At 50.1% G+C, this 20,369-nt stretch overlaps 2 protein-coding genes across 10 annotated transcripts in view; one reads left to right on the plus strand and one right to left on the minus strand.

Annotated features, from left to right (window-relative positions):
- Positions 1 to 13,496, plus strand: part of NCALD (neurocalcin delta) — a 408,716-nt gene extending 395,220 nt beyond the window's left edge. For all 7 annotated transcript variants that reach the window (XM_084751629.1, XM_084751633.1, XM_084751628.1 and 4 more), the window contains 2 exons: positions 7,355 to 7,460; positions 10,867 to 13,496. In XM_084751629.1, the coding sequence (XP_084607755.1) occupies positions 7,355 to 7,460; positions 10,867 to 10,964 (204 nt within the window). In that variant the 3' untranslated portion in view covers positions 10,965 to 13,496. The remainder of the gene's footprint in view (positions 1 to 7,354; positions 7,461 to 10,866) is intronic.
- A 2,713-nt stretch (positions 13,497 to 16,209) lies between these two features.
- GRHL2 (grainyhead like transcription factor 2) overlaps positions 16,210 to 20,369 on the minus strand; it is a 141,032-nt gene continuing 136,872 nt past the window's right edge. For all 3 annotated transcript variants that reach the window (XM_084747942.1, XM_084747941.1, XM_084747943.1), the window contains one exon: positions 16,210 to 19,165. In XM_084747942.1, the coding sequence (XP_084604068.1) occupies positions 19,051 to 19,165 (115 nt within the window). In that variant the 3' untranslated portion in view covers positions 16,210 to 19,050. The remainder of the gene's footprint in view (positions 19,166 to 20,369) is intronic.

Here is a 20,369-nt window from a genome sequence, read left to right on the forward strand (position 1 = left end):
CTATTCCTGATTGGCTGACTAAAAGGGCTAAACCTGGGCAGGGCAGAATGAGGTAGGTGTGGCCAAAGTTCACAGGCTTGCAGGAGAGGGAAGGATCTTGGGAGGAAGCAGACAGCTACCAGAGGAGGAGGAAGAGGAGGCTCACCAGAGGATAGGAAAGAGCCATGTGGACAAGATGAGGAACTCTGAAGTTCCACATGGAGAAAAATGGCCTGGATGAACGACATTAGCAAGTTTGGGATTACGGAAGGTAGGTAGCCGCATAGAAACTATTAGAAGCAGATGGCATAGGATGGAGGCTGAGAGATAATGGAAGGTTGCTTAGGAGTTAATATCTGCCATGCCCCAGGTAAAATAAGACTATTCTAAAATATATCAGGTGTCTGTGTCTTTGTTGATGTGAGCGTGGATTAGATAATGCCACCATAATAATTATAAGCCTAATAATAAACATTTATTAGACCATACTCTTAAACTAACAGCAACAGGGTGCTAATTTTACCAATGCTTTGTAACAGAAGGATTGGTCAAACCAGTTTGGGAATTGCTGGGTTCAACAGGATCAGTGGGTATCTTCAGTGCAGAAATCCTCAGGCCTTTTAACACGTGCGCTTTGACATGTCAAACATCGTTGAAACATGTTCCTCCCCCAACCCTGTTCAGATGACAGCTGGTCTTAGGGCATCTTGAAAGACACATTTCTTAACAAGAGTTTTAGTGGCCGGGTGGTAGTGGCTCACACCTTTAATCCCAGCACTGGGAGGCAGAAGCAGGCAGATCTCTGAGTCTGAGGCCAGCCTGGTTTACATAGGGAGTTCTAGGACAGCCAGGGCTCCACAGAGAAACCCTATCTTGAGAGGGAAAAAAGGCCTTAGGGAAAAGCACAGTACCCTCGGTGTTTGTCCTGGCTGTGTGCATAGCTTTAGTTTCCAGACACTTTCTGTAGACCATCTATTGTCCATCACCCTTAAAATGATGAAAAGGCTTTGGGCTGGCTTTTTAAATAGTAAGCTAAGGTGCGGGACACACAAGTCAGTGCAGGACTCTCTCTTGTGAGCTTCAAGGATATCGGGCTTATAAAGGGAAAAATATGGAAAGTAGATTCAGACCCTACTTTGAGCAGGAAAAACTTAGAGGTTATTTTTTTTCCCTAAGTAGAAACCTTCATGAAATATGGTATAAGAGTGAGATGTTTTGATTGAAAAGGAAGTAAACAGGGCTGAAGAAATGACTGGTGAAGAGCACCGGGCTCCTCTTCAGAGGATGGAGGTGGAATCCGAGCCCCCATGTGCGAACCCAAACCCCAGCCTCTAACTCTAGCTCCAAGGTCTCTGACGCCCTCTTCTGGCCCCAGGCTCACCAGGCAAACACTCATACACATTAAAAAATGCTTTAAATAATAAAGTAAAAGGGAGGGTGGGAGTGCTGTTCTCTTGTCAGTAACGGTGCCCAACTACCTCAGCAGGACACCATGAAGGTCAGTGGTTTAGTTTGCCTTTCTGACTGGACATGAGATATGATTTGTATCCTTCCAGACCTGTAGACACTGACTGTATTTTTAAAATGGTTCCAAAAAAGATTTCCAGGTCTCTTACCCTGGTGCATAAATCTTTCTAAGCAGGGTGCTGTTTCTTATCTATAACCCTCAGTCAGCTCGGCTTGACTTCTTTGGCCTTAGTCGGCTGTCAGAGAGCCCTGAATGTCTGCTTTTCTACAGGAAGATCCTAAATTTTCTCGTGGAAAGAGTCACTTTGGTTTCCTTCAGAGAAAATTCCTTGACTCTTAAAATTGTGCCCAGCCTCGGTAGGTCTGCCACCCTGTCAATCCGAAGGGGTTGTTCCTTCAGGAAGGAAGGAGGGATGGAGGGAGAGAGGAAGGGAGGCAGGACCACAAAGGAAAGGGAAGGGCTGCTTCAGCCTAGCAGCTAAGCCTCTGAGTGTCCTAAAACTCCACATTTACCAAGGGACAAGGACAGGACCCGTCTAGCCTAACTAAAAACAGGCCGCCTCTGCCAGGCCCCTTACTGACACCGCTAAAAATAAGATGGGGACGCAGCTTGGTTCCTCCACGGCTTAATCCTATTAAGTTTGGGGAAAATGGTGCTAATAAAAGACACAGCTGGCCTCAGAGCACTGTCTGAGGCTGTGTCATTTCTCTCTAAGGCTTTAGAGCCCTAGGCTGAAGCGCAACAGTCGTCGGCTTTGCCTGTTCCTGCTCTGGGAATGGGGAGAAGAGCATCCTTCCTCAAGGGTGGTGGGCTTGTGAGGTGGACACCACTGGGACCCAAAGCCACCCCCATCTGTGCATTGCTGTGGTGCCAAGCACACTAGAAACCCGGCTTGAGGAACAATACACTAATCCTATTGGCTAATTGATGCACGAAGGACAAATCCAATCTAATCGCCCTAACAAAGCCTCTTAAGGGAAGTCACACATCCACACATCCACACATCCCTGTGCCCAGTTTGCAGCTGCTGGTTAGGCGTGGTCTTGGGGGGCTTCTGTAGTTCCGTTCTTGTTGGGCTGCTGGGGTGGGAGGGAGCGGTCTGGAGGTTGGCCCCATTTCTCTGAGCCAGTTCCACTCCTTTGTCCTAACAGCCGGGGTGCAGGTCTCCTCTCCTCTCATACCCCTGTGTTTGCTTCATCGGGCACGCCTCCGCTCAAGCGGAAGTGTTAATGGACTGACCTCTGTACTGTTACTGCTGGCTGCCGTTAAAGTCTCAAGAAGCGGGATTTTATTTAGCCCCAGCCTTCCAGGCCCAGAAGTCTCAGAGGCTTCAGTGGGTTTCCAAGGAATCGCCAGGGGGCTGAGAAGAACGGGTGGTGGAGCTTTCATGACAACTCCTAAGGCGTTGCTGGGGTGCCTGTGCCCCAGGGGCTGCTGGAAAGTGGGACACTTTTGGGGTGCAGTGTGGTATTCTCCAAGTTCCTTTTTAAAGGGCCGGTGAGATGTGAAAGCACAAAGCCCGCCAACTGCTTTTCTTTTTAAGGCCTATGCTTCCCCCGCCCCTCATGCTTTGCTCCACAGTCGGCCCTCAGGGAGGCCTGCCTCCTTACGCGGCCCAGTGCCCCAGAACACGTCTCGTCATACTACACAGAGGCAGGGCCGGTCACAGGTCCTGGTGTGTTGTGCTCACACAGAGAAAGACTGCTGAGTGTGTGTGAGCTGGGTCTGTGAATGGGGACTGAGAACTGAGGAGGGGCTAATCCAAGAGCCGGGGTGGGGGGTGGGTAGGAGGAGAGGGGTGGGGGGGGTGGGGAGGGGGGGAGTGCGGGAGCCTCCTCGCATCATGAGGGCAGGATGTGGCTGGGGATGAAGTTCCCAATCTACAAGTCCGTACATTTGTCTGCAGTCACTGCTATGTATGCACAGAGCATTTGTGGGGTGCCAAGGGGGAGAGGCTACAGCTGTTGGCCGACTCAGAACGTGTAGGGGTTTTACGCGAGTGCCAGATTTTATGTATAGGTGCGCATTTACGGGGGGGTGGGGGGGGGGAGAAGTGGAAGATGAGGGAAGGAAACAAAGCCCACGAGGACAAAGAGGGAACCTTATAAAGAGAAGCCGAGAAGAGGTAAAGTAAGAAAAAGAGTGGGAGAGTAGGGACTGGAGAGATGGCTCAGTGGTTAAGAGCACTCGCTGCTCTTCCTAAAGGTCCTGAGTTCAATTCCCAGCACCCACATGGCAACTTCCAACTGTCTGATGCCCTCTTCTGGTGCACAGAGGTAACTGCAGACAAAGTACCATATACATAAATAAATACGTTTCTTTTAAAAATGAGTATGAAGGAAGGCAAGTGAGGTGGGGGCAGTCGCTCTTGAACAAACTCTCTCAGTTAATGCTGTCTTGTAGCCACCATCAGTGGCCTGATGAGTAGCCAGGCATGACTTCCAGTCACAGAAGGAAGGTGTTAACTCTAATGTAGGGTGAGGGAAATGAAATTATTTCAGAGAGATTGCTACAGAGCTGCTTGTTTGTGCAGAAGAAGGGAGATTACACATTGGGAAGAAAGAGAGGGAGGGAGGGAGGGAGGGAGGGCTGGAGGGAGGGAGGGAGGGTATATGTGGCTTCCTGAGAGTGGATCACATTTCCATCTATCCTTAGGGGTGGGCAGTGGAGCACTGAGCTGAGAAAGGAGTGTGAATAAAGCTGCTGGTCTAGGAAAACTGAGTGTGTACATATTGACCAAATGGTGGGAGCCTCGGGAGAACATCTGACTACAAGACGCTCCTGGGCCAGTCACAAACGCAAGTCAGGAAAGAACCTTCCAGAAGCAAAACAGACTCAGCAGAGAAACAACTAGGTCCAAAAGAGACTGGGGAAAGACTATTATAGTCTGCTGAAGACTTCTGGCAAAAATAAACGCCTCTGTTCCCTATAAATATTCCTCAACTGACACCTCGGCAAGGCCTGAGATGGACCAGTTGCTTGCCCTGGAAAGAGGCCATGCTGGGGTGAACTGGTGAGGTCCAGATACTGTGCTGCTATTGCTGCTCTGAGATTCCTGAGGATATGAACTCATAAGACATAAAGATGCTCTAAGTCCAATGTGGGCAGGTGTGCATGCGTGTGTATTTTGCCCCTGGTCCCATTTTGTCTTGGTCTGGAGTTAACAGGAAAGCTTGGAGATCTCAGGATCTTTGCCTTCTCATTTTTAAAAAGAGCACTACCTCCAGGCATGATGGCACCCACCTTTAATCCCAACACTGGGGAGGCAGAGGTAGGCGTATCTCTGTGAGCTTGATGCCAGCCTGGTCTACAAATCAAGTCAAGGACAGTCAAGGCTACACAGAGAAACCCTGTTTCAAACAAAACAAAACAAAACAAAACACCCCACCACCAATAACAACAACAAAACCACTATCTCTTTGGCCAACAGCTTGGCCTCTGGTACTAAACCCGTAGGATAGGTGGCAACACAGATGGTCCAGGAGAAGGACTAATTACGACTGTGTTTTTGCCTGCAGGGACACTTTGGTGAGTACATTCCAGGGAAGCTGGCTCTGGCTGAGTTTATCCAGCAACAGCCATCACCCTGAACAGGAACACCATGCTGGCCTGGACTGTCCTTCCAGAGTGACTCACCATGGGGTGTCCCTGGAGTTCAGCAAAGGCTGTGTCTGTGTTTCTGGCAGACAAGAGAGTGTGCCTCAGGGGTCTCTGAGGGATGGGATCTGCCCGAGGGGAGCTCTAGAGGGTGAATCCACCTTTATTCTTTTTTTAAACACATTTTTATTGAAAAATAAAATAATTCATTTTACATCTCAGTTGCTATCCCATCCCATGCATCCTCCCATTCCTCCCTCCCTCCCACTTTCACCCCATTCCCCTTCCCTATGACTGTGACTGAAGGGGACCTCCTCCCCCTGAATATGATGCTAGGGTATCATGTCTCTTCTTGGTAGTCTGCTATCCTTCCTCCGAGTGCCATTGGGCCTCCCCAACAAGGGGACATGACCAAATATGGGGCACCAGAGATCGTGTGAAAGTCAGTCTCCAGTCTCCACTTAACTGTGGAGAATGTTCTGTCCCTTGGCTTAGATCTGGGTGGGGGTTGGTGATGACTGTGCGTGTATTGTACTTAGTTGGTGCCTTAGATCGAGCAGAAGCCCTGGACCCAGATCCGCCCATCATAGTGTTCTTCCTGTAGGTTTCTAGGACCCTCTGGATCCATCTATTTCCCTATTTCCTATATTTTTCTCACCTAGAGTCCCAATAGGATGTCCTCCCCTCTATCCCACTTTCCTGATAGGTGCAGACTTTCGTGGGACATGCCCCTTGGGCTAGTATGCAGATATAAGTGAGTATATACCATTTGAGTCTCTCTGCTTCTGGGTTAGCTCACTCATTATGATCATTTCTAGTTCAATCCAGTTGTCCACAAATTTTGGGAATTCCTTGTTTTTAATAGCTGAATAGTATTCCATAGTGTAAATGTATCCACCTTTATTCTTATTTTATCGACTGGGAATAGAACATGTCTACAATATTTTAGGTATTTCTGATAGAGTTGCTTCTAAACAAGAATATAAAGCAAGGAAATTTAACCCTTTAATGTCACTCTTGCCCCACATTTCTTCTCCTTGGTTGTCTTTCCTTCCCTGTTTTTTCTAGTTATGCTGATTTATCCAGAACTCCAGAAATTTCTGGAACTTTCTGGAAAAATACACTTTTTCTTAAACTTTCCCCCCATGGCTGAGGTGCCCAAAGTAAATCTGATTAACAACATCATGACCTGAAGCTCAAAACAATCTTATTCTTCCCAAATACAAAGTTCCTTTGGTGTGTGAGGTCCTTGAGCCTTTCCTAGGCATTTGCAAAAGGCTGTGGTGGGAATGGGGGCATATTTTCCCTTCTGCTTACACAGGCTTTCAGTCAAATCTGTTTTCTCCTATCATATCTCACAGATGTCGATCTCAGCCTGAGACCGCAAAGTTAACTATAACCCAGAACCCTGACAGCACCTGCTTTCCCTGTCCGAGCTGCTGGGGTCTATGGAGAATTGTGTGAGCCCCTAGCCACACACTGGAGGGGGAGAATGGCGCTGGACGGGCTGAGAGAAGGATAATGTCTGCATGGGAGAGAATAGTGACATGTGTGTAAGCACAGGTTTTCCATCCGTGCCCCAGTTCACGAGATAACGACTTTATTATTTATGGCTAAATGCCTAGACCACAAACTTTGGCTCATTCCCAGACTAGCTCAAAACTTATCTTACTCATTTATCCAATTTATGTGAGTCACATGGCTGCTTACCTCTCCTCGGTACCATGCGTCCATCTTCCTCAGAGTCAAGGCAAATCTCCCAGACTCCATTCCCCCCGCCCCTCCTGAAACTCCCATCTCCTATTTCCTGCCTCAGCTAATAGGCCACCTGCTTCTTATTGGCAGGTGCTGTCTTCATATAGTACACAAGATCTTCTCTGACTGTCAGGTGTCTGTCATCCTCAAAAGGCCAGGGTTATGATAGGCCCTGCTTGTCTCTGAGCCTAGGGGCGGTCATCCAAAGTATGAGGGCCTGAGCATGGCAACACCCGCATGGCACATGTTAGGAATACAAACCCTGACCGTCCCAGGGCTTAGACAGTACCATAGCTGCTAGGACCTCCTTTATACACACAACACATCAGAGGCAGCAGTTGTGGGCTCGTCTGCCAGTTGGCACTACCAAGGGTGTCACTGGTAGAGGGCAAGTTCTTACAGGTGGCCTTCTTCTACCAGGGACTTTACATCCTGTGTCATACAACCCCCAGGGACAGACCCAGCAGAGCATAGAAACCTCCCCTTTACTCCAGCGTTTGACCCTTGGGTTGAGCTGTGTTTCCATATTGACCACTCTGTCACTTCTGTCCCTAGGCCATCTACAAAATGGTTTCCTCCGTCATGAAAATGCCTGAAGATGAATCAACCCCAGAGAAAAGGACAGAAAAGATCTTCCGCCAGATGGACACCAATAGAGATGGTAAGAGGCTGAGGAGCTTTGCTTGGGCCAGGCCGCTGGTGGAGTCCGGGCAGGGCAGCTCCATTAGAGGACCAGGTGTCCTGCACTGATGCACGGTCCTGCACAGGGACCTGATGCACGGTGATCTGTGAGAACCATCTCAGCTGGGCAGGAAGGAGCAGAAGCCGGGTAGACCCTGGAGTTGGTCCCAGTCTGGAGCAAAGGGGCCTTATTTTCCAGGCCTTTCTAACTTTATTCTAAGTTGTCTTCTACCCTTCTCCAGAATAGAATGGGTCTTCTGGAGCAGAACTAAAAGGCCACTGAGTCAGGGTTGGCCTTTCCCAGAGGACTGGATCCTTGTGGCCAGTGAACCAGAGTCTGTGGATGGGTTTGCTGCTTCTCACAGACCCCAACAGCTTTTGTCTCGGCCTTCCTAAGAGGCCTTACAAGCATGCTCTAAGATGCTGAATCCAAGTGAAACTCTCAGATAGTAGAGAGCAGGAGGAGGAGGGTTGGAGTGGTCAGCAGGCTCCCACTGGGTAGAGGGTACTGCCAAAAGTGAAATGCAGCTAGCAGATGCACAAACCAGAGTGGAGAGGAAAGGTGGGTTTCAAATAAAAAGTCTGGTTTGGTGACACAGGAGGACTCCTCCCCCCTGCCCCCCCTCCCCCGCCCCAAGTCTGAAGGGAGCCTGAACTACATAAGGAAGCCTTATCTGAAAAATAAGCAAATAAATAGATGTGATTTCTGCATGTTGGGCTGACAAGTAAGATACAGGAGGCCCAATCAATTGACAAACAATGACTTCTTTTTTACTATGTCTATGTCTGTATGCAATATTTGGGACATGCATATGCTAAGGAGTTGCTTGTAATTCAACTGCCATTTAAAGTTATTTTGGCATCCTTATTTTTCTCACCAAATCTTGAAATGCTGTTGAAAAATAGTCCCTGAGTTTACAGTGCTAAGTCAAGGCTGACCCTTGACGGCCCAATGCTGCCCAAAGCATCACAGCTCTTTAAACAAATGTGTATTTATTATTTATGTGGGTGTATATGCACACCCGTGTGAGTTTGTGTGCACCACATGCATGCAGGCACCCACAGAGATCGTAAGAGAGGGTATATGATGCCTTGGGGATGGAGCTACAGGTGGCTGTGAGCTACCTGATGTGGGTGCTGGGACTCAGACTCTGGTCCTCTGCAAGAGCAATAAATGTTCCTGACCACTGAGCCATCTCGCCAGCCAACTCATTTTTAAAACATAAATTCCATTTTCTTCATCATTACTGTGTGGTGTTGCACATATATTATCACATGGCCTGTATGAGTGTGCCATGGCGCATACATGCAGGTCGGAAGACAACTTTACGGGCTCAGTCTCCACCCCCTCGACGGATCAAACCCAGGTCGTCGGGTTTAGGCAGTGCATACGTATAACCCACTGAGCCATCTCACTGGCTCCAGAACCTCAACCTTGATGTTTAACAACTCTAGTGAGCAGCGTGCAAAGTGGACCCTTGTGATGTGTGTAAGAGAATGTTCTGCATAGAGCAAGCCTCCTCCTACACCCACACGTGGGGCACCAGCTCCTTGAGAATCTTTTTCTTTGCTGCGTTTCCCCCATGAACTTGCACGACATCCTCTGACATCCCATTTGACCTCGTGTGCCTTGATTCACAGCGCCTAGTTTGTTTTGCAAAGTTTAAACACACACAGGATTGTTTTTAACATTAGCGAACTTGCTGATATTGAACCACAGGTTTTGGTAGTCTAGGGAACATGCTGGCTTTAACACCCAGCCTCCTCCTTAGAGGCAGACTAACGATGGGAGACAAGACTCCAGACGCATGGTTCACAGGCAACGCCAGGGCCTCTGCACAGGATCGAGGGGCCCTGGCTGGGTTCCCATTCCCCGTGGACAGCCGACTACTAACACCCTGGGCTTTGCTAAAGAAAGATCTGCTTAAACAAAGGCAGTTGTGGGGATGGAAACAGTGAGAGAAAGGGCGGGGGCGGGGGGGACTGTTGAGCACCCAGGAGACTCATTGCTTCAACTCAGGGCTTGGCTTCAGAGCTGGCATCATGTAATGCCACTACGACCAGAGTCTCCTTAGATTAAAGCATTTCACTGCTGGCCTCTGCCATGAAAACTCTGCACCTACAGGCAAGTCGCCATGCGAGTCTGTGAAGGGACGGAGTTCATGCTGGGCACACTGAGGGCTCTACAGATGCGGTGCCCGTGCCCGAAACTTCCAAGTGTTCAAACAGGTGCTTCTGCTCCCACGCCCTCATTCTCAGCTGCGGTGGCTGAGCAGGTAGCTTGGAAGAGCAGCTAAGGAGGAACGGAAGTGAGTGCACAGGGATAGAGGAGCCTGACAGCCTGGTGTCTGTTTTTGGAAGAACAAATAGAGCGAAGTCTCCAGGAAAGGAGAGAGGGCAGAGCTGGGTTAAGGTGCCCAGCAGTCCCATTCGCAATATATCAGTGGAAGTGCCAGGAATACGTAAAGCTCCCCGTCGCCCACTCATGTCTCCAAAGTGACAGTGACAGAGGACTTTTACTGAAAAAAAAAATTGAGAAAGAGGGATACTGGGCATGCGGGAAACTGAGGAGGCCTAGGTAAGAAATCTGGAGTCAAAGGGAATCTTGGGCTATATGGTGAGACTTCCTGTCAAAAAAGAAGAAAAAACAAGAGTGGTGTGGTGAGGAAACAGATTCCTGGCTCTCTTCTCAAGCCACGTGGGGAGGGAGGGAGGGAGGGAGGGAGGGAAGAAGTGAGGGAGGAAGGGAGAGAGGAAGCATAGATGGGGGAAGAAGGGGAAGAGAGAAGGGAGAGAGGGAAAGGGAGGGAGGGAGAGAGAGAGAGAGAGAGAGAGAGAGAGAGAGAGAGAGAGAGAGAGAGAGTAGCCCCTCACTCTCTGTCTAGAACACGCTCCTTTATTCTCCCGACTTTGAATGAAGATGCTGCTCTCCTCAAGAAGTTGTTAAAAAGAACCTACACCCAAGGGGAGGGGTCTTCTGCAAACCTGAGCTCTCTGGTACACAGTGGCGGAAGAAACCCACAGGCATAGCTTTGCTGCTGCAAGAGCCTGGCACACTCAAACGAGCTGGGCTATTCGTTCCTTCAATACTGAGCAGGGGGGATCGGGCGGTTGGAGTGGTTTAGGTAGAGGCAGAAGAACCACTAGGGCAGAGATTGAGGTCAGGGTGAGCCAATGCCCTCCCCAAGCCTGGGTCCTGTCCTGGAAGTGGTGACAAATGGCCCTGTGTACTGAGCCAGGTGAGGAATGTCATGGTAAACAGAGATGTGGGGTGCCTGCCTCATGGTTTCCAGGCCTCTACAGGGGGAAGCTGTGGGTGTCTGCTGCTCCTCGGGGGCAGTGTGAAGGGCCATGGCCTGCCACTCACTGCTCCTCTTGCTTTCTAGGAAAACTCTCCCTGGAAGAATTCATCCGAGGGGCCAAAAGCGACCCATCCATAGTGCGTCTCCTGCAGTGCGACCCCAGCAGCGCTGGCCAGTTCTGAGCCCTGCATCCCGAGGACGCTACAGCTGCTTGTGTCTCTCCCAGTTAGCTTTTAAACTTATTTTATTTTTTATTTTTATTTTTGCCAAACAATATTGACGGTGATGCTGTCCCCTCTTCGGTCAGATGTGCCCTCCTGTGACACCCTTTGCCCCTTGCTTCTTTCATTGTGGACATGAGTGCCCAGAGCCCACGTGCTTGTGGAAGGCATGAGCGGACTCCATGGAATTCTCTGCTGGATGACTTTTTAATGTCATTATTTTTTCCTTTGATTCTAATGTCTCTGTCTTAAAGCCCAAGACTTGAGGGGCCCAAGAAGGGAATCCATTCAGCCCCAAGATCCTTCTGCAAGCTTGGAGGGGCTAATCTGGGTCTTGTCACGCGTGCCCTCAGGACTACGGCGAGCATCTGAGGCTAGGGTTTTCAGGATCAGGTGACCCTCTGGGGAAAGGCTATAAAAGGGAGTTGGGACATTGTGCCAAGAGGCCCACTCCCCTCGACCCCAGCAGGATGTAGTTTCTAAGCTGTGAACATGACGATGTGGTAAAAGTTAACAGAGGAGATGGGGGAAAGATGGCTCAGCTGTTCCCCCCACCCCCCGCCGTGGGTTTACACGAGTTGAGCTAATATGAGTTTCTTTGAAAAATCAAACACAGATGGCAACATATTTTAAAAACCAGACCCATCTTGCTGCCTACTTGTGATTTATAAAAAGACTGCTGTATATAAAATATTGGGTATTGCAGACCAAATTAAGTGTCTTGCCTTGTAAATGCATGTTTAGTGGGCGCTAATACAGTCTTACTACAGAAACCCGTTTAGTAGCTTATTGTGAAGCCAACAACAATGAATGTCAATGTCTTGTTTTATAAGTTGTATCTGTCTTTGCACAAGTGTACAAGTCAACAGGTGTATTTTGTATACTCCGTAAAATTACAAAAGGACGAATGACAAGGGCCCCGCTTTGATTCCGAATGGTTTTCCAGAGTCAAGGTGGCCTGTGACACGTGGAAGGCAGCTTTACAAGCATCTTGTCCGTCAGAGCCGCACACTGACAAGGGGCCAGGGCCCAACAGTGCACCAGCAGCAAACACAGTGATGTTTCTCTAAGCAGATGAATGTTCTAGACCCGGGAAAGAGCAATGAGGGACTCCTTAGCAGTTTAACCTACATCCTTTGTTGGGGAGCCACATCTAGAATGTTAATTTTTTTTCTGCTTCCCAGCTACTCTTCCAACAGTCAGGTGTGGGCCAGCCGGGCAGTTCCCCCACAGTAAGAGCCAGCTAGGGAGCCTGGGGTGTGCGAGGGCACAGCCGTGGGAGTCACTACAGCACTCCTCTTCCCTGTGTTCTTTGAATGCAGCAAAGCTGAGGAGCTGCTTGGGCTGGTCACCTCATATACACTACTTTGAAACTGGAAGTAGAAACTTCCGGCCACAAGCAACCAGAGCCTCACAAACAGTGGCACAAGAAGGGCCCAGACGCCCAAGGATGTTGGTGGCAGAACCTGCCCAGGAGGAGTCAGGAAGATCTCTGAATGCTGCCGAGCTACTTCCTGTAGACCAAGAACCACAGCAAGATAAACACAACCACAAGAAAAGTGATGCCGAGCCGGTTCCTGCCAGCCCGCAGGTCACCCCACAGCGACATTCCTAACTGGCCAAAGTTCACACTTGATTGGTGGTTTCATGGGTTGAAATTTTGAGACCTAGATTTTTGTAATCTGAACTTTTTCCCCCTAGTGTCATTTCTTTCTTTCTTTCTTTCTTTCTTTTTCTTTTCTTTTCTTTTTTTTTAAAAAACCAAGGCTTGCCAAATCCTGTGGGCCAAATGGTAAAGTCTGTTTTTGAAAAGCAGAATTAACCCACTGGTGGAGCACAAGCAGGCAAAGGGAGCCAGCACGCAGGTGTTTGGGAGGTGGGCTCATCCACTTGGGCTCTGCCTCAGGTTGAGCCAGATCCTGTGTTTCCTAGAACTTGGAGCTGGGGTGGAAACTGCAGGTGGCCTCCAGCGATTCGGAACCACAGGAGCCAGAGGCCTAGGTTATGAACCCTGTGGTCCCCAGAAGGCATGGAGAGTTCCAGAACTAGCTAGCCACACAGAGCGGACCCATCTGTCTGTTTTCTTCCTTTTCCTCCCCACCTCTCCCAGGAAGGCATTGGAGATGTGTCATTTTATGCATGCATGTTTGGGACAACGCAGCGTGCAGAGGACTGAGTGCCTGAAGACGTCGGCCACTCCTGTGGTGGCTGGGCGTGGCTTTGGCTGTGTTTTGTTCCAAGTAAAGGCAGTCTGTGTGGTCTACAGGACTGGACTAAACGGCCTAGTACTTGAAGGATGTATCAGAATGCTTGACTGTTCACACCTCCCTTAGGATGGAGAACGGATGCTGTGGGTACCGCCCCACCCCAGCAGCACTCCCCAGAGGGACTTTCTACAAATGAATAATATATATGTCATACTGTGCGGAGTGGTCCCATTATCGGTTATTGTGTAGCTCTTGCCTGGCATTAAAGCATGTTTATTATTTAATATCCTTGTCTGGAACATGAGATTTTCCTTACTAAGCTGCCAGAGCTGCCTGTGTCTTGGGGAGCTTCCAGGTTTGGGGGTGGAAGAGTTTGGAAGCAGCTCTGGGCCACCACATGTGGCTTCCTTCTTTGCTTCCTTCCCAGCTTGGCCTTCAATCCTCCCCATTCCCACCCCCGCCTCTCCCCCAAACCTGAAGCACAAAAGCAAAACCCAGGAAAACTGCTCAGTCGGGTCTGTAGAAGCCTAAAGAAAGCAACGTCATGGAGAGATGGTGGTGGCCGTGGCGCACGCCTTTAATCCCAGCACTCGGAAGCAGAGGCAGGTGGGTCTCTGTGAGTTCAAAGCCAGCCTGGTGTACAGAGCCGATTCTAGGGCAGCCAGGGCTAACACAGAGAAACCCTGTCTCAAACAAAACAAAAAGGAATGCAATCCTCTCCCTTCCCGCTCTGACTGAGATCTGGTAGAAAAGATAACGTGATAGGAAAGCCTGTTTCTCCACAGCTGTTACCATTCACTGGCCTTGACTGCCGCCCCAAAGGCCGATGCTGTATGAACAAATATTACTATCTTGCTCCCTAGATTAGGAGCTACAGTAAGCCCCTCATAGGCCAACTAGACCTTTGGGGCACAGATGTGGAGGAGAGTTTCCTCCTACTGCACAGTTAGTCTCTATGTATAATATCTGAAGTGCATGACGTCATCCATGATTGTGGGAAGGTGGTCAGGGCCCCTAAGGAGCCTGTATGCCTGCAACTCCCCACATTTCTAAGTTCATGTGCCTGCTGCCTGGGAACCTTGTGTACTGGATGTTAATGTGGGGCTCACAGTCCAGGACACCCTAGGGTGCCGAGACAGCGACAATCAGGAGCTAACTACTGGGAGCACCCAGGCCATGGGAAGGTTTTAACTGCATGAACTTTCCAGGGAACAGCTGACGTTTTAGTATTTCTCTGGGAGAAATAGTGAAAACACTTCAATGCCGCTGGACTTGCCAACCCCAACCTTTAGATAGACAGTCACCATTAAGCACACGTTTGGGCCAATGGGCATTCTGTCATGGATGGGAGGGGGAGGGGGGAGGGGGGAGGGGAGAGACTTACAACCCTACCCTGCCGTGCCAAGCTATTCGCAGTTAACTAAATAACTCTCTCTCTCTCTCTCTCTCTCTCTCTCTCTCTCTCTCTCTCTCTCTCTCTCTCACACACACACACACACACACACACACACACACACACACACAGACATGACAGGAGGCCTGGCTAGGAGCAGCAGGCGTGGAATGGTGACAGGACATGGTACTGAGGGATGAACAGGACCAAATGGTGCATGTGTGCAAATATCTTACATCGGTAAATGCTAATAAAAACACCAGTGCACACCATCCAGGAAGACAGGCAAATGGCAGGCCGGACCCCCATCAAGCTGAGCTTCTTCAATGGCGGCATCTCATCCCTTGGCTGGGCTCCTGCGGGGTGCCCCCTGCATCAGTCTAAGAGTGGTCTGCTTGGAAGTGTGTGGGAGAGCTGGAAAGGCACTGTTAGCAAAAAAAGTCGGCCCGGAGGCAGGAATCCTTGACTCAAAATCAGCCGCACCCTCTACCCCACCTGGAATACCACTCTAAATACTTTAGCTCGTACCCAAGGGGAGATCAGAAATGTTCCTTCCCAAGTGGTGCATAAAGGGTGTTCGATGCCCAGTGATCACAGGGGGATGCTCACCCTCAGTGTCTTCTCAGCACATGTCTCCGATCATTTCTGTTTCGGGGCCCCCCACTGTCTTTGCTCAAATTCCTGATTTCCCAGTGTTAACCATGCGCCTACTTCTAGAGAGGCCTAGAGAAGCGCGGGGCTGAAGAACCCTTGGAAACAAATGGAGTGTGGCCCACGGAGGTTCAGGAGCCTGGGTGGAGGGGGATGGATACCCACAGCTCGCTCTGATGTCCACAAGGAAAGAGAGAGATGTGCTGACCACTCACACTGTCGCCCCGAACAACCCATTCAGGCAGATGTGAAGAACGGACAGACCCAAGGAGGGGGAAGGACATGGGTAGGGATTAAAAAAAAAAAAAAAAGAGCACGGCCCATTTCTAATCCCATGATCTTTTCAGGAGGTTCCATAATAAATGCCCCCCACGTCAGGTCTACTCTTCCCCTAGTCCTGACAGGAGCACAAAGGGCAGGGATCCCACTGCGGTTGAAATAGGCCAGGGAAGGCTTTTTTGAGATTTTAGGGCTGTGCCTCGAGAGAGAAGTGCTGGGAGAACATTAGTGTGCTACTCGCTGGAACAGATGCTCTTGGGAGGTCACTGACGACACCAGCTGGAGCGGTGGGAACCACAGGAGCCCCAGTATGGGTTTCCGAGGGTCAGAAAGTGTGGAGATAGGATTGACGCATGAGCATGTGGTTTTAGCCTCTCCATAATCAAACAGAAAGAATCCAACAGTGCCAGGGAGAAGGGAGCGGACAGAACCCACCTGAGGGACCGGACAAGAGCAGCTGTGCTGGGAGCGGTCCAGAGCCACACTGGAGACCTCTTGTTGCCTTTTGGCCCTCTTCTCATAGAAGCCTGGTGGGGGGTCAGGGGGATATTGGAAGAGAAAGTCTTCATTGTAAGCAGGACCTGAAAGGGCAGAACAGCCCAGAGCCCAGGCTGCAGACTCCGTCTCGGCAGGCAGAGAGCCAGCAGTCACCACACAAGAGAGCAGCAGGCAGCTGTTTGACTCATGTTGTGAATATTTATTTTTTTCTTCTTAAAAATGTACAAAAAATAAAATAACATATTTATAGTTTATAGATTCCCCCTCTCCCATTTACAAAACCATTAAGTTACAGTTACTTTTTTTTTTTTTAATGTGGGAGCAGATTGTACACATCAGTCTCCTCTGGCTTGTCTTTCAGAAAGGGCCATTCTTAGAATTTGGCACAAATCCTCCTTTCCTGTTGCGTTCTCATGACTGGTAAATGTGAAGGAAAATAAATGTTTTAACTCATTTCATGCATCTTGGGTTTCTGCATTGGGACATGCCTTAGTCTTTTAGGAACCTATTTCAAAATGGCAGCCCACCATATATTTTTCTGTTGGTTCCAATTCTTAAACACCACGGAAATTTCAACGATGTGTGGAGACACAGAATGTAAAAACACCTGCTTCATGTGTCCCCCGTCTTTCATGGATTACCAAAATATATGGTCTTTATTTGCGTGAGATTAACTTGGGGGACAAAAGCGAGGCAAGCTTTTCTAGCTTGCTGGAGTGATTTTATTCAGGGACTGATGCTCAGCAAAGCTCTGCCAACACAGCGGGGCAGATGCTCGAAAGTCCACCAGCAGACCTGACACCGTGCCACTCTTTTGTGGATTCACATCCCTTGGAGACGGCTATCCCAAGAACTGTAGTGACTCTGGACAAAGGCAAAGCCATCTGTGCCTTGTCCTCTGCGACCCACAGCTTCCCAGAGAGCCTGGAGAGAAGATAGCCTATCCGGTTGCTACAGATCGGTCTCCCTCCCCCTGGAAGCCTTGAGACTGCCTCTCGGATCTGCCAATCATGGTTGGTGCTAAGCCCAAAGGCTGTAGCACGGGAAACGCACAGAGCGTGTATTCCCAACACTGAGTTTGTCTGTCTTAGATCAGAGACCCACGAGTACTCTGGAGGGTCCTCAAGATGCTGGTTCAAGGAGTGGCATTTGGAGTGGAGGAGAGGACAGGGACAGAGCTGAGCCCAGGATGCAAACCTTTGGCAGCACAATGGGGGATCAGGAGTCCGGTGGGCTCTCAGAAAGGTGCCCCCTGCTATTCTTTGGGGTCCTTTTGGTTATGACACCTATACTCCAAGCATTCGATTTCTCTGCAGCTTTGGAGAGCAATAGCTGGGTTAGTGTCAGCCTCAGCTGTGCCGGGCCTCAGAGGCAGATGGGGCAGGAAGGCAGGAGCCGTGGGCCAGAGTCTCAGGGAAGACATCAAAGTGCTTCATAGACAAATTTGGACCTTTCCACGAATGCTCTGGGGTGGGATGCGCCTGGTTACCCAAACTAGTGCTCAGCCCATGGAGGCACATACAAATCCTTACACTACAGTGACTGTTCACGGAAGCCATTTCCTCTTGACCCCTCCCAAGGGCAAGGAGACGGGCCAGCTGGCTTCCCAAAGCTGGTTTCAGAAACGCCAGGGCTCCCACGCTCTCCACAGACAGGATGGACAGCCTTACCTCTTCCGGTCTGCAGAAGCAAAGGGAAGCAATGTCCGCTGTTCACAGCCCAGCCGAGCTGCTGGCTCACTTCGCAAAGGTGCAGTTGGGTTTTCAGAGGGGCCACTTGAGATGAAGGCCGAGCTTGTGAACTGTGAGGCACTGCAGTGTCCAGGATCCGCATGTCAGCCAAGCAGTTTCTGGATCCGCATGTTGGCCGAGCAGTTTCGGGATGCGCATGTCGGTCAAGCAGTTCCGGGGATGCGCATGTCGGCCAAGCAGTTCTGCAGCAGGTCCCAGCGACAGGGCCCCAGTGTAAATCCCTGTAGAAACTTTGCACAAAGCTCCAGAGGTGTCCCGCACCAAAGCTAAAGGAGGCGCTGGTCATATGGCCTTTTCCAAACAGGTCCAACGACGCGCTTAGACAACGTATCACCATGAGATAAGATGCCATGGCCGCGAGGGAGATGTTTGAGGAGAGACGGCTCCATCTGGGGAAACAAGTCCTCAGGCATGGCCCAATGACAAGTCCATCTTGGCATTCACCACAGTCACGTGACACCCCCAGAGTCCTCTTCCCTAGCCTCCTCTCGGATAGAGCAGAATGCTGAGTCTGCAGATGTGCCCCCTCCAGCCCAATGGCAGTAAACTCTCCCGCACACCACAGGTAGAATATATTATTGCAATATTATGTACAAATTATGTACATGGCTGTCAGGCAGACTTTGTGCCCCTTATTACTGACATGGTAGCAGAATGTCTTCCTGTACAAGGCCCAGTGGCTATTTGCTGAGATCCCCTGGAGGTATTTAAGCAAAAAATGACCTTGCTCAGAACAATTTGAAGGTTTGCGGCAATAAACCGCCATCCTCCTTACCCCTGCCCCCCACGAAGACGGCACCAAGCAGCAGCAGCTCGTTCATCTTGTCCATCCACCCAAGAAATGTGGGGAGGGAAGAAAAGAGACACACCAGTTCCCCAGGCTCTTTGAGATGAGTGGACTGGCTGTGCTTCCTGTCTCCCGTGGAGCTACTGGTAACCTGTAAAGTCCTGGAGGGCCTGGACTCCAGATTCTTGTAGGGGGTGGCGGGTGGGGGTGGGGGGGGAGAATGGACAATAAATAAGGGCCTGACGGGCTCAAAGAAATTTGCCGAGGGCTCAAGCGTCAGCTCAGAGCAAGTGGAAGAGTCGGCCGACCCTACAGACCAGCTATCACTGGGCCTTAGGCCCCGCCCCCTTCCCAGCAGTCTTGTAACAGTCACGTGAGGTGGGTGAGAAGGGGTCTCCAGGTTCTGGGGCTGCGGGGACCCCGTCTCACGCCGGAAGGAGTGCACCAAAAGCTCCTATGGAGCGGACACGTGCCCAGGGGCTCAGATCTCCATGAGTGTGATCTTGAAGCCCTCCACCATGCTCTCCATGTTGAGGATGAAGGTGTCCTCGTTTGAATAGTGCTCAATGATGTTGTCGTCCATGTTGACCAGGATGCTGCCATAGTTGGGGTGAGATGGGGGGGGGGGCGATGGGGGGGGGGTAAGAAACAAGACCAGTGAGCAGAGGGGTCCGTGCGAGAGCAGCCTTCAAGCTACTTGTGAATCACAGCCCAAACAGGCCCTTAAGTATTTTCATTATGAACCTCAGCTGCCCTTGGCTGGATATGTATGTCGAGTTAAAGATGGTGCACACGGGCTCCACAGCAATTTTAAAGACAAGGTTTATCATCAGTACTTTGCAAGTAAGAAAGAACACTGAGGTGGGTGCGGTGGCCCACCTCGAGGAGGCAGAGGCAGATGGGTCTCTGTGAGTTCCCAGCCTGATCTACACAGAGAGTCCAGGACAGCCAAGGCTTCATAGAGAAACCCTGTCTCAAAAAACGAACAAACAAATGAAAAACAAAATCAAAAACCCAACTCAGCAAGGTCCCTGGATCCCCCAAGTACACTCAGCTAATGAACACCTGAGCAGGGTGTGAAACTGGCTTTGCCTCACCCCCAAGCTATCCACCTCTCCTGGCCCTGCCTACTCCAAGGCCTTTTGGAGTCAAGAAAACCAACTTCTGGAGTCTGTGGTGTATTTTACTTTTGTTTTCTATGCAAGTGTTTTGCCTGAATTTATGTATGTGTACTGTATGTGCGCATGGTACTCTGGGAGTTCTGAAGAGGGCATTGAGTCACCTAAGACGAGATTGCAGATGGCTGTGAGCCGCCAGGTGGGTGCTGAGAGCTGAGAACTGAACCAGGGTCCTGTGGAAGAACAATGCGTGCTCTTAACCAGTAAGGGGTCCCTTGCAGTACCTCTATCTGTGATGGAGAAATGCCTGAGCGTGTCTCATTTGCAGATGCCTGGATCACTTTATGGCGGTGTCATCGGGCAGTATGTCATAGCTTCTGTTTGTTTTCACAAAAAGAAGAACCACCCATACCTAGCAGGTTGTTGTTAGGAGAAAAGCCTTGTGCATAGGAGTTTCCGGCCCCAGTGCTGTTTGGCCACATTGAGGCTCTCTAGCCAGCAAGACTTGAGGAGTCTTTCAAAGTAGTAGGCCAGCCTACTGCATTGACCTTGGAAAAAGTTGCAGCACACGTGCATTGCGTTTCCAACAAGGGCTCAAGTTTGCAGCTCAGTGAGCGGAGAGGTCCAGATTCAGAGAGCCTGAGAGCTCCAGGTCACGTCTTCTTCATGAAAAGGGTCCAGT

Source organism: Acomys minous (assembly GCF_964271855.1).
Source record: "Acomys minous genome assembly, chromosome: 12".
Taxonomy (NCBI): Eukaryota; Metazoa; Chordata; class Mammalia; order Rodentia; family Muridae; genus Acomys; species Acomys minous.